The following is a 13,795-nucleotide window of genomic DNA, read 5'->3' as shown; positions in this document are numbered from 1 at the left end:
TTAAAACCGATCCAGCGAGCTCGAACAAATCACCAGAATGGACTGTTGTTGTTAGCAAGAGTTCCTCCGTACTTCCGCGTGTTTGTCCAATAGGAGCGGCCGCCCAGACGGGACGATGACGTCACCATCTCGCTGAAGTATTGGGTGAGGGTTTGAATCTCAAGGTGAGGCTCATTAAACCAAAGAACTACAGGTGAAACTATGATATAATACATATTCTATGAGCCTGAATAAAAAAATATTATTGGTGGAAGATGTCAAAGAATTTTGGACAACAATAAACTGAAGAAAACTAGCAATATAATATCCAAAAGTTGATTCTGTTCATCTGGACGTAACGTTTTGTGGGAGAAACTTTTCGTCACTCATCCAAGTGACCTCTTCAGTCTCCAAAACTGAAGACGTCACTTGGATGAGTGACTATATATATATATATATATATATATATATATATATATATATATATATATATATATATATATATATATATATATAAATAAATAAATAATCAGTTGGGATCATATTTTCTTTTAAGAAATGTGACACCAGACAGTGGCCACTGGAAGAAAGTCATGGCAAACGTGTGTTTAAAAACAAGCTTTAGTTACTTGGCACAATTTGTGTGTGTGCATGTGTGTTAGACAGATTCAAAATAATAAATTCCATGTTTAAATTCTTTTTAATATTCCAATATTGTCCCAAAAGTCAATCAAAACAAATGAATGTTAAAAAAGAATCAGCATAGTATTACACCTAGGATATTTGGACTGAGGTCAAGTTAAAGCCACAAACTGAGTCTGAATTCAGGCGATTGAGCCAAAGCATATTTGCAACAAAGCAAATGAAGTCTGATAATAAACGGTGTAAATCAAAGGGAACAATGATGTATTTCCAGGAAATTGGGTGGGCTTGGAGCAGAGAAGTCCGTTGCAGTGAGGGGAGTTTATGGGCCGTGGTAAAAACGAGAGCTTGGATCTGTTTGGTTCTTGTGGTCAAATGATCCTTTGACCTGGGAGGCTCAACAAAGAAACAGCATGACAGCTTCTCCGGGTTTCTCCCAAAGCCTGCCACGTGTTGACCTTATTGAGGCATGTCTGCTGGGTACCAGGTTTTCTTTGGTCCATATGCTGTTGTATGATTAAATTTGGTGTGTTAAGCTTCATGCTGCCCAGTTCCCACCGAACCTTGAGCTGGACTGAAGTCCATGAGGTTTGGAATGCTAATGTGGTCAGGGCTTTGGGTAATGAGGTCGTGAGAATCTGTTGGCTGACTGGTCGACTCTGGTCCAAGCCCACCCACTCCCTTGATGACTCAGTTTTGCACTTTTTGGCTCCGGTTATACTGTATTTTATTGGGTTTTTTTTATTCATGGGAACTGAGGAGCTTAGCTGCAAGGCTGCTGCACACAAACAGACTTTGAATCCAAATGTAGCTTGGATTTGGATGAGGCGGTAGTAATTGATGATGAGCAAAGCTGTATTTATTATCTGCAGCCTCCCTGGATGCACGAAATATGTTCTGAACAGTCGGCATGCAGACTAGCAGGTAAAATTCTGGACACAAATCATGAACTTTTTGACTCTAGTGAGGCCGTAGTTTACAAAAGAACATCATGTTTCGAGTAAGACGGTAACAATTCAGTTTGTAAACTCATAAGAAAATGTTTGGTGGGGTTACAAATCAAACCATCAGTGGGTTAATTTATTTTGGACTAACGTGGACAGAAAAAAACTGCATGGTGAGGATCACCTTATTTGATTTGTCAAGTAAATTAAATGTGATGCAGCCACTGCTGCTGAAAGAGAAGGATGTCAGCGATCCACTTTCTTGTGGATCACTGACTACCCGGCAGGCCAGTGTGTGAGACTCTCTGATTTGGAGATGTACAGTACGGTACAGGAGCTTCACAGGGGCACTGGAGTGTCTCCACTCTGATTCACCTTCTGCACCTCTGACTTTCAGTATCAACCTGGGTCATCACACCTGCAGTGGTTGGATGCATTAGTGATGGGCAGGAAGTGAGGTACAGAGCACTAGACTTTATGGTGTGGTGAAGATTTCGAATCATCTGCTTCTGAATATCAATAAGACCAGAAAGACGGGGAGCAGCTTCAGAGGGACCCTGTGTCTGTCCTGTGATAGGATACTGGTGTGGTGGAATACAAGTACCTGGTAGTACATATTAACAAGGAGAGACTGTATACAAGAAGGCAATGAGCAGGTTCTGTTTCCTGAGAAAGCTGAGATCCTTTGATGTGTGCAGCAAAATTATGATTTTCTATCAGTCAGCTGTGGCGACTGCAGTATACTTCAATCTGGTCTGCTGGGGGAGCGCCGTTGGAGCTGTCGACATCAATAGAATGAATAAACTGATCAGGAAAGGTGGCTTTGAGATTGGCTGGACACTTCTGAAGATGTGGTCTGGATAAATTAATTGAACAAACTGACCACCCTCTGCATTACGCACTGGATAGCCAGCAGTCCTTCTCTAACAGACTGACTCAGCTCACTGCCACAAGGACAGATTCAAGAAATCTTTTATACCACATGCTATCACCATTACCATATAATAGCTGGTCAGTCACCTCTGACTCTGAGTTCGATAAGCATAAAAACAATGAATCAATGGAAAATAATCTTACAATAATGATCGTAGGGTATGCATGTGTATATGTCTGAATGTACCTCATCACCTCAACGGGTGGACCAACGTGAACCAAAACCATCCATCATAATATATACAGGGAGTGCAGAATTATTAGGCAAATGAGTATTTTGTCCACATCATCCTCTTCATGCATGTTGTCTTACTCCAAGCTGTATAGGCTCGAAAGCCTACTACCAATTAAGCATATTAGGTGATGTGCATCTCTATAATGAGAAGGGGTGTGGTCTAATGACATCAACACCCTATATCAGGTGTGCATAATTATTAGGCAACTTCCTTTCCTTTGGCAAAATGGGTCAAAAGAAGGACTTGACAGGCTCAGAAAAGTCAAAAATAGTGAGATATCTTGCAGAGGGATGCAGCAGTCTCAAAATTGCAAAGCTTCTGAAGCGTGATCATCGAACAATCAAGCGTTTCATTCAAAATAGTCAACAGGGTCGCAAGAAGCGTGTGGAAAAACCAAGGCGCAAAATAACTGCCCATGAACTGAGAAAAGTCAAGCGTGCAGCTGCCAAGATGCCACTTGCCACCAGTTTGGCCATATTTCAGAGCTGCAACATCACTGGAGTGCCCAAAAGCACAAGGTGTGCAATACTCAGAGACATGGCCAAGGTAAGAAAGGCTGAAAGACGACCACCACTGAACAAGACACACAAGCTGAAACGTCAAGACTGGGCCAAGAAATATCTCAAGACTGATTTTTCTAAGGTTTTATGGACTGATGAAATGAGAGTGAGTCTTGATGGGCCAGATGGATGGGCCCGTGGCTGGATCGGTAAAGGGCAGAGAGCTCCAGTCCGACTCAGACGCCAGCAAGGTGGAGGTGGAGTACTGGTTTGGGCTGGTATCATCAAAGATGAGCTTGTGGGGCCTTTTCGGGTTGAGGATGGAGTCAAGCTCAACTCCCAGTCCTACTGCCAGTTTTTGGAAGACACCTTCTTCAAGCAGTGGTACAGGAAGAAGTCTGCATCCTTCAAGAAAAACATGATTTTCATGCAGGACAATGCTCCATCACACGCGTCCAAGTACTCCACAGCGTGGCTGGCAAGAAAGGGTATAAAAGAAGAAAAACTAATGACATGGCCTCCTTGTTCATCTGATCTGAACCCCATTGAGAACCTGTGGTCCATCATCAAATGTGAGATTTACAAGGAGGGAAAACAGTACACCTCTCTGAACAGTGTCTGGGAGGCTGTGGTTGCTGCTGCACGCAATGTTGATGGTGAACAGATCAAAACACTGACAGAATCCATGGATGGCAGGCTTTTGAGTGTCCTTGCAAAGAAAGGTGGCTATATTGGTCGCTGATTTGTTTTTGAATGTCAGAAATGTATATTTGTGAATGTGGAGATGTTATATTGGTTTCACTGGTAAAAATAAATAATTGAAATGGGTATATATTTGTTTTTTGTTAAGTTGTCTAATAATTATGCACAGTAATAGTCACCTGCACACACAGATATCCCCCTAAAATAGCTAAAACTAAAAACAAACTAAAAACTACTTCCAAAAACATTCAGCTTTGATATTAATGAGTTTTTTGGGTTCATTGAGAACATGGTTGTTGTTCAATAATAAAATTATTCCTCACAAATACAACTTGCCTAATAATTCTGCACTCCCTGTATATTCCCCTTATATATACACACTTTTCTCTATAAATACCGTAGTCTGTAGTACTCTGTAGTCAAGTCAATCAACAATGAAACAAAGACAATTGTAGGACTTTTTAATAATCATCTCAAGACAAAACAAGTCAGAATTTACTGGTCACCTTCAGTAAACTGTAGCAAACAGATTTCTGTTTTAATATGGATGCACTGGTTGTAAACTTTGCCTCTTTGACAAAATATTTTCATATAGAGACAAACAGTGGTCAAAAATGTAATAAACCTCAACTCAATTTTAACAACTAACATAACATCACTGGTAAAAATCAAAGATGTATAAAAAAAAATAAAGATGAATTTGCATTGTTGTGTACTCTGTGTGCCATACCTGAATTTCCACAAATGACCCTGATACTAGTGGCCAAAAGAAGTAAATTAGCTTACAGTGGTGCTACATAACCCATATGCCTCCCTACTTTATGCTGACGCTTTGACTTCTTTTACATGAGTTCATTAAAAGAACAAGCTGAGAATTTGTGGCCACCTTTTTAATAACTAGATTATATGTTTAATATCACATATACCCCCCAATATTTCCAATCTCTCCAGTTCTGTTAATTATCAGTGAATCAGCCTTGCAAAAATACAACAAGCTCTGCTTTCCAAGTTCTTCTAAGTTAATCATTCAAAGACAGATAAACACAGCTTCATGTACAAATTTGATTAAGCTCTTAACCAAGACTAGCCCCGAGGTTTGACCCTGCCAAATTAGCTTATGGTAAAAGCTAACAAGTGAACGCTGAACTTTGGCCAACCTGAGCAAAACATTTTCTTCTTGTGGATTTTAAATGTCCTGGGTTTGTTTTTCAAAATTACAGATGATAGCATGAAACTAACCTGTTAGCTTGGTCACACCAGAAAGATTGACACAACCCTCTGAAATTACTAGAGGCTTAAAACCCCCAAAAGTTGATTCTGTTCATCTGAACATAGCGTTTTCAGTGGGAGAAACATTGCGCCACTCATCCAGGTGACTTCTTCAGTTTCAACTGACTACAGATTTCCCCAACCTTATAAACAGTACCTTTCACAAGGACTGAAACTAGCCCACTAAATGAACAGAGGCTTAAAACCTATAGAAATGTGATGTGCTCTGGCAACTTGCTAGCTAGTGGACAAAGAAGCATGAGCTGTTTAAGGTAGCTGCATTGCTAACTGCAAGTAAACTAGCCAGCTTGTCTGGTAACCAGAAAGTAAATGTGTACAGTCTAGTAAAAGAAACTGACTTCTCCCTCAGAAGTTCTTTTCTTAACATGCAACAGGTGCCAGAAGCAGCTTAGGTGAATGTTACACTAGTCTGTGTTACCTTGCAGGTGAAAAAAAAAGAAGAAAGAAACGATTTGCACCATTGAACGGAAGCAGCACCAATGAGAAAAATGGGACTTTCGGGGAGTGTTCCAGGTGTGGTTAACGAGCCGAAACTATGGATCGTTGTATCAGGTGACTACTGTGAAGGGGACGGTAGCTACATTTAAATCAGGTATGGGTTTTACTTTTATCACCCTAGTCTCTGAATTTTTTGGATAGCACCTCGTATACCTGAGCAGTAGACTGAGATAGACCACTGCTATGGACTTAAATTAGTTTTATCCCATTTTATCCAGTGAGATTCCTGGATTTGTTCATTATTTGCACCACCTCGAAACCTTTTATCCTGCCAAATTCATCTGCAGTTGTTAATTTCATACAAACCAGGCCTTAGTCTTGGTGACAGAACTTTTAGAGGCAAAATTTAAAACCATCGTCCAGTCACAGATACCAGAACGCAGACAAACCCAAATCACAGGAGTCACATACCTGGTTCAAACCCTTCTAAATCCTGCAACTGGAGTGATGACACAGAGAGAGGAAAAGGGTTAAGGGTTTAAAAGGGTTCGGAAAGAGCGTTTGATCCACTTTTGTCGTGTAATGCAATTTTGTACCTGAGATGATGAACAGATTGCTGAAAACTTCATAACAAAAGTTGGATGGATGTCTGATTAAAAATAAAACATTACAAAACATGAGAGGTAATCTTTTTCAAAATACATGGACAATGACACCAAAGGAAAATATTACAGAAAGTATTAATACTTCAAGCAAAGAAAAAAGGGTGAAGCAAAGGCGGGGGACTGAGGACACCTCTTCTGGTGTCCCAGAACGTTCAGAACCATGAATGGCTTGAACCTTCTCCAGCTTGGATTTCAACAAATCTGCCAGTAGGATTTTATTAAATACCTATTAACAAAAAATTAACATATGAATGTTCTAAATGGAGCTTGATGCTTTGTTTCAGAAATTTCAAAACCATTACAACTTTAGTACTACTATATAACTGAAAATTTTTCATTTCAACACATTTTTACAGCCAAATGTAATTGTAACTTTTTAACTCAGATTTTTCAGGTGATAGATTTTGATAAAGTTTTTTTAAAATATACATTACAAGGTGTTTTCCTTTTCGTAGTTCATTGCATCAAACCCATTTCATAATAAGTTGCATCTTTGGGCAGATCTTTACCTTGAAGAGTAAAACACTACATAGCAACCATTTTAGCAATGGCATCTTTGGTAAGACGCATCGGTGGTCTGAAGATGCCTTTTAATCTCACTGAGGTAAACTCAAGCATATGTTTAGGCTCAACCAGCACATGAGCTTGATGATCAAGTTGTTTAAGAACTACCATCCTATATGAAATGACAACAAAGTTGTGGCGCTTGTGTTGATTGAAGTGAAGGTCAAAACAGACCTTGAGCAACATCAGACACACATTGTAAGCGATAACTGTCACACATACAAGTGTCAGAAGCAATGGCACCTGCAATTCACTCGCCCATGGGTAAGGTTACTGGATGACAGTTTCTTATGCATGGCATGAGTGACAATCTGTGGCCAGCTCTGCGATGTGCCTGTCACGTTTGGTGGTTGCCACCTGAAAGGCAAGCTAGACAGTTACGTTCATCTGCACTTTATACAGAATAATGTGACTAGCTCTTCAGTTAATTGCATTGTTAACAGTTACATTACATGAAGACCTTACGCCTTCCAGTCAGATCTTTTTGCACCGTAAGAAGAACTGTTTAGGTTGGCACTCCATAAGTGAACAGAGTCCACAGAGGATGCATCAAGTTGGCTCGATGAACCATGATGCATTTAGTGCATGTTAGGCCCTTTAAATGGTAAATGGTAAATGGACTGGTTCTTATATAGCGCTTTTCTACTCATCTGAGCACTCAAAGCGCTTTAGAAAAAAATGTGTGCAGCTAATGCTTCTGGGGTTTCTTCTGTATAGTCAGATCTGAGGTACAACTCCAAGAAAAGATGGTTATGGGCCTTTGAGGTGTTTGACATTGGGCTGTAATCCATCTGGAAAGAGTTTTTAGTAGCACCATGAAGTCTGTCATTCAGCCATGTCTTGTAGGAAAAAAAAGAAAACCAAAAGTCTTTCTAGTCCATCCCCAAGTGTTCAGTAAGAGGTAACTATTGGCCACACAACACCTTTGGACACAACCAGTACAGACCCACTGATATCTGATATACAACCAGGGATCATCACTCTATAGTTATGGTTAAACTCTGGAAGTTATTTCAGACTTGCCAGCTCTAACATTGTTGGACTGTCTCAAATTTCTTAGTGCCACTTACTCATGATTGACCACAGGTGAGGTTTTGGTCTTCTGTTCGCTCCCTGTTTTATAAAGGTCCAGCCGTAGCCGGCAGGAGCCCGGTATAACTGGCAGATAAGGTGTCATACAGGTTTACCACAAGTCATTTTATCTGTGCACTTGTGTCACTGATTGTTGAGATAGCCCAGTCGTCGGCAGAGTATTTCAAATATCTCGGCAATACAGAGAAGTATGGTGATTACGGTGAAGGTGTACATGGCACTGAGGAAGATGGTTTTCTCAAAGTGTTCAGGTACCATGCACTTTGTCACATTAAAAGCCTTTTCCAAAGCACTGGCATCACACATGTACAGTGGGTGAACCTGGGGAAAAAGAGAGAAATGTGAGGCACTGAAGCTTCCATTCTTATCTCAACTTCTAGCCACTGGCTGCTCAAACCTTACAACTCATGAAGACAGGAATTTGATCGGCATTATTGCCAATGTATCTACTCTGGCTGTACCTATTATGTGCCGGACCATTTAAAACAGAGTCAAAAAGTACAATTACTACGTTTTCACACAGGAACAGATCCATGATCAAAGTAAAGCGGCAAACTTCCCTGGTACGTCATGCCTAAAGAGACTTATCTTGTACTGTAATAAAGGTCAATTTACCAGGTAGCAAAATCTGACCTTTCTGCCATCATAATAATGACATTTATATACCAATTATATTTGCATGGTGGGGCGGTCAGTAGCCTCACATCAAGAAAATCCCAAGTTCGATTCCATCATCTAGTCCATGAATGTGAATGGTTGTCTGTCTGCTGCCCTGCCTCGGGTGTGCCCTGCCTCGGGTGTGCCCTGCCTCGGGTGTGCCCTGCCTCGGGTGTGCCCTGCCTCGGGTGTGCCCTGCCTCGGGTGTGCCCTGCCTCGGGTGTGCCCTATGACAGCTGGGATAGGCTCCAATATCTTTTCTCATATCAGTGGATATCATCATCTATCACAATATAAATCAAATCACTTTTTCTGTCAGGTTTAAAGGTTCCTATTCACTACTGCTTCACTGGGTGAATGGGTTAAATGCAGAGGAACTATTTCCCTATGGGGACTAACACGCACACTTTACTTTACTTTACATGTAAATTATTTGTTTTCTATCAGAAGACAAACATGATAAATAAACCTACATTCCTGAAGAGAAAAATTAATTGTAGTGTTTGCATGTCATGTTTGATTCATTTCTGACTTCTCAGAAGAGTCCAGTGTGCTGGTTTAAATTTGGATATCAAATGTGAATCGAGTTTATTATTTGCCCAATAAATAATATAATTTTTAAATTTCTGAATTTGTTTTGGACAGATGTTTAAATATTTTTATGTCAGATGGACTAATAGGTTTGTTTACATTGTAGGTATGTATAATAAATTTAAATCTTCATTCTAAACAGTTATAACTATTAAAATTGGGTATTAATACAAAATAAAATGTTTAAAAAAAAACTATATTCCAGACACAGTCACAGTTCTCATTGTTGCCATCCTTTGGTGTGAATATGGGTGAACATATGAATAAAAATATTTATCGTGTCACATTTCTCACCGACTGACCTGAAAGCCAAAGAGATGACTTTGTAGCCAGAAGGCGATGACTTCCAAAATGATGCGCAGGAGAACAGAAATGATGTAGAAGACTGTGTAGATGGGTCGCTCGAGGATCTCCTCCTGGTCTATGTTCTTACAGGCGGCATAAAGGTGGAATACTGCTCCAGGAACTAGGACTGTTACCAGCTGTAATGCCCAGAAGACCTGAAGAGGGGAGGAACAACGCAGGGGAAGTGAGAAAAGCTCATGGAAGTAAAGTTGATGGATTGAAGCAGGAAGAGGACTTCAACAAGAGCAGCAAGTCAAGGATGAAAATCGGGGGAAGGAGAAAAAGGTTAAATAGGGATAGAAAGTTAAAGAACAAAGTATAAAGAACACAAGTCCATTTATTGTGCATGACTTCAGACACTGCTTTTAAATTGGCCTTCCAGATGGTGGAAATCAGTGAAATATAGGATTTGTGTCTCTGGAAAAGCAGCAGGCGGGAATCTGGTCATTTGCAGTTCAATGTTTGCTGAAATGTTCTTTCCCAAATTGACTTTTCCACCAATACGGAAAAAAGCCGTTCATGCTGATAACCACCTGCGACCGTTTTCTGACTGCAAATGCTTTTTATTGGATTGGACACATCACCATCTGTCCCCAAACATGCCTCAGCTGGAATATTGGAAACTTCCCTGATTCATGCATGACACTGTATTCTTCAACAGAATTTATCCAAACTGATAATTCACAACTGCTTTTCTTCATTGTACACATGCGATTTCTCAGAACTCAAACTCAATATGATCTGTAATGGTGGTCAACATTTACAGACATTTTGGGATATTTAGAATTGTTCGGATGTTTTGTAGCATTTACTTCGTGTTAATAAAAGCTGATGGCACCTCTAAAAGCTCATTCTGCTTTGGTTTGTGACATCAGAGGGATGAAAGTTTGGATGACGACTCCTACCTGCGGTGTTATGGGCCTAAACTGGTTGTAGCAGTAAAGGTTGAGTTCTCGGCGGTCAGGGTCGCAGCTGAAGTGCAGCGCCTCATTCCCATAGACGGCGAATCCAAGGACGCCCAGGAAGAACATCCGCACGGAGCCGAAGAACAAGGTGTGGAACTGGCCTATCACTGTAGGAGGCCTGAGCTGGAACACACACACACACACACACACACACACACATATAAAGAGGAAAAACATCTTTTGTCAGCCAGATAAAAGCAGCTGCTTTGGAGGCCCTGAGCTCTGAAGGCTAAAACAAAACCCACTGAGAGGAAACATTTCCCATCTCATGTTTATCAGAAAAGGGCCCAAATGGCACTCACACAAAGCAGAGAGCCTCTTGGCTCACAAATATGTTGCTCAGCTACATAAAGACTGAAGCAAAATGAAGATTGACTTTAATTTTTTTTTTTTAATGTCTTTTCATTTTAAGCCACGGGAGGGACGTGTGTTAAGCACTGCTTCTCTCTAACTGTCAAAGCTTTGGTGAGGCAGGCTCCGGTTAGAGGAAGAGCCTTCCAATAAGTCTGAGTGATGTACTTACGCATCCTTCGTAGAAGTTTTTGATGTAATTTAAAGACATGGCTTGCTTCTCGGTGTTCCCCGTTTAATTGTAGGACTTCTCTGGGCCCTCATGGCCTGTCTGCTGCCGGCTCTGGGTACAGGCCACCAACAGTAGGTCTACCAAATCTGCCACTGACCCTCTGCCTCTGCCCCGCTCTCTCTCTCTCTTGAAAGCCATGTCAGTGCATATTTTTGGCCTTTTATCCCTCCATCAATTGACTCGCTCAGTAGAAAGAGAGACAACAGAGACAGAGGGGCCAACAATGGGCCATGAGGGCATGTGCTCCCTGCATTATAATCCCTACAGAACTATGTCAGCGAAAAACACTCCCCTGTTCAACACAATGCAGAGAGAGATGGCAAACACGCAACTAAATACAAAGCACACAGTGCGCTAAAGAACCCGGGAGCTCCACGGGACCTCAGAACTTACACTTTCTAACGGTCATGCTCACGATCTGGAACTTTATTTTGAAAACCCACTGAGCTGTAACATTTTCACACACAGGCTGTTGTATTAATGAGATTAAATAGAATTATGGACTTTATAGAACTTAACTAAAGCATCATTTTTGGTTTCATAAAGTTGAAATGGACACATGATTAATCAGCTCTGAGAAAACATTTTGTCGAAAACAAGAGTGATGACAACACACCCTGCACTGTAAATACTTGTGGAAGAGCATTCACGGAGCGGCTGTGGTCCCAAATACAGTCCGATGAAGAGCCACGAGCGAGCCACACAAAAAGAAACCCGATCAAAGTTCAAATCCCCCAAAACCAAAAGCGGACAAAGTGAAATAAAAGTCCACACACCAACCGTAATCCTGGCGGCGTGTTGTTCATTCCCCCCTCTTTTTTCCACTCACGGATCCTAAACTCATGCCAGCTGCGGGATTTTGCGGGACAGAGAGCGCAGTCAAGCCACACGGATAACCCTGCGCGACTTCCGGTCCCAGCTCTGAACACATCCAGAGGTGCACGGAGGGAACAGAGGGATTAACAAACACCTGAGGATTAGTCAGAAATATGAGTGAAATAACTGCGATTCAGTGCGAGTATATGAAAAATAAAACCACAAGAACCTCATAAAACACTTGAATATGTCTGAAATACATCATTAAATAAAAACGGGCAAATATAAAAAGAAAAAATCTTTACAGAAAAAATTTCTAAATAAGTAAAATAAAAACCAAAAATAGAAAGAAAGAGCTAAAGAGCAATGCTTTATAAATAAAAACTATATTTAGCATGATTAAAAAAAATCTAAAATACATTAAAAAGAATCAAACTAAGCTCTTCTTTATACACAAAGAGTGAAGCTTAAAAAGGCTAAATAAATATTTGGAGACTTTTTAATGCCGCATTGTCTTTTTGGCGATGTTGTGCTTTTAATTTGAAGGTCCGTTCTTGGAGTATCCGGCGTTACCCGTCCTAACTATGTGAGTTTTCCACAGCCAGGTGTGATACCTGGAGGAGGACGCCGTGCGTAAAAGCGCGTGAGCCACTGTTGGTACCGGGCATGCGCAATACAAACATTCTAATAATAAAAAAAAAGCTCTGTATATAAACGTTTAAAAGATTTGAGAGATTTTAATAAACCTCCAGTAATTAATGTACCATGAAATAAGATGTTAATATTGTTAATAATATTTATTTATTTTAACTCCAAAAGTTCGACTCAGACTTTGTTTCCCAATAAAAACTGACAATGGACTTTAGTGGATTCTTCTTTCTTTTCTCCAGAACCACAAAAACAACACAAAAATTATGTGAAGGAAAATGTTTCATAAGAATAAATGGAATAAAAAATGTAGCTTTACTTTTATTCTGCTGAAGCCACTTTTTTGCCTGTGATGATGGTGGTGTGCCTCCTCAGTTTTAATACCTCCTGCGTCTCCATGTTTTATTCCAAATGCAAAGTCTCTCACTCAATATCGTCCTCTTTATGAGTAGCGCTGATATGTTTGTCGGCCTACTGCTGAAAGAAAAAGCAGGAACGCAGTGAAGGGGGTGTGGATGTGTTTCTTGGGAGGTCACGGTGTTTCATGTTGTAGGTGTGTGGTGTATATCACGTTGTCAGTCATGCAGCTGATATTGTGTGTTTGCAGTGTTACATTGGTCAGGTCTCCATTCTTAGAGATTCAGTGGGACATCCTGGTCAAATAATAATGATAATCATCATCATCATAATAATAAATGTAGAGTGGACGGATGCTGAGATGAAACTGATTGTAACAAGAATCGATGGCGTGATTAACTCAAACATTGACATGGTTTTTGAGGTTAGGGGCGTTGATTCACAAAGCACAGATCGTGTAATGATGTTTGTGGGAGCAGAGAGTGAGATGTAATGCTGAACCATCGCTCTGAGGGGAAGAGAGAAACCCGTCCACAGTCGACTGTGGCAGCAGACTGCAGGTTTCCTCTGCAGCAGAGAAGTTTGTCAGAACGACTGACAGCCCGCTTTCAGTGCTTTCCAGAGTTCTAACAGCAGACGCGCGTCCGCATCAGCCGCTGACCTCGTCGCTCACAGCCTTCACTGTGGAACTGGGACCTGCTGAGATCTGGGCGCTTTAGCTTCAGTCCAGAGGTGTTTGGTTACAGCTGCCGTGTTTTTGCGAAGACGAACAGATAATTCCTGGATGACTGTTGGGAACAGAGATAATTTTACTCAGAGAATCTCTTCCTGATTAAACATCGAAAGGT

At 40.8% G+C, this 13,795-nt stretch overlaps 2 protein-coding genes across 7 annotated transcripts in view; both read right to left on the bottom strand.

The window, feature by feature from the left end:
• Window positions 1–117, bottom strand: part of vta1 (vesicle (multivesicular body) trafficking 1) — a 60,325-nt gene extending 60,208 nt beyond the window's left edge. For all 3 annotated transcript variants that reach the window (XM_082507064.1, XM_082507065.1, XM_082507067.1), the window contains exon 1: window positions 1–117. This exon is cut by the window's left edge and continues 98 nt beyond it. The gene's annotated coding sequence lies outside the window, so the exon portion shown is untranslated.
• Window positions 118–5,810: 5,693 nt separating this feature from the next.
• gje1a (gap junction protein epsilon 1a) lies at window positions 5,811–11,989 on the bottom strand. Of its 4 annotated transcripts, none has more exons than XM_082507073.1 (5): window positions 11,903–11,989; window positions 10,484–10,666; window positions 9,536–9,733; window positions 8,690–8,925; window positions 8,167–8,306 (listed from the first exon to the last, which is right to left on the bottom strand). In XM_082507073.1, the coding sequence occupies exons 1-5, from the start codon at window positions 11,930–11,932 to the stop codon at window positions 8,252–8,254; spliced, it is 702 nt and encodes a 233-aa protein (XP_082363199.1). In that variant the 5' UTR covers window positions 11,933–11,989; the 3' UTR covers window positions 8,167–8,251. The 4 variants fall into 4 exon arrangements, with proteins under 4 accessions (XP_082363201.1, XP_082363202.1, XP_082363199.1 ...); XM_082507074.1 differs by lacking the exon at window positions 11,903–11,989 and adding an exon at window positions 11,743–11,886; XM_082507075.1 differs by lacking the exon at window positions 8,690–8,925 and having other exon boundaries at window positions 5,811–8,306.
• Window positions 11,990–13,795: the final 1,806 nt, after the last annotated feature.

This window comes from Aulonocara stuartgranti (assembly GCF_965226115.1).
Source record: "Aulonocara stuartgranti genome assembly, chromosome: 15".
NCBI classification, from domain to species: domain Eukaryota; kingdom Metazoa; phylum Chordata; class Actinopteri; order Cichliformes; family Cichlidae; genus Aulonocara; species Aulonocara stuartgranti.
Note: the sequence above shows the minus strand (reverse complement) of the source record. Positions and strands in the feature narration are given on the sequence as shown.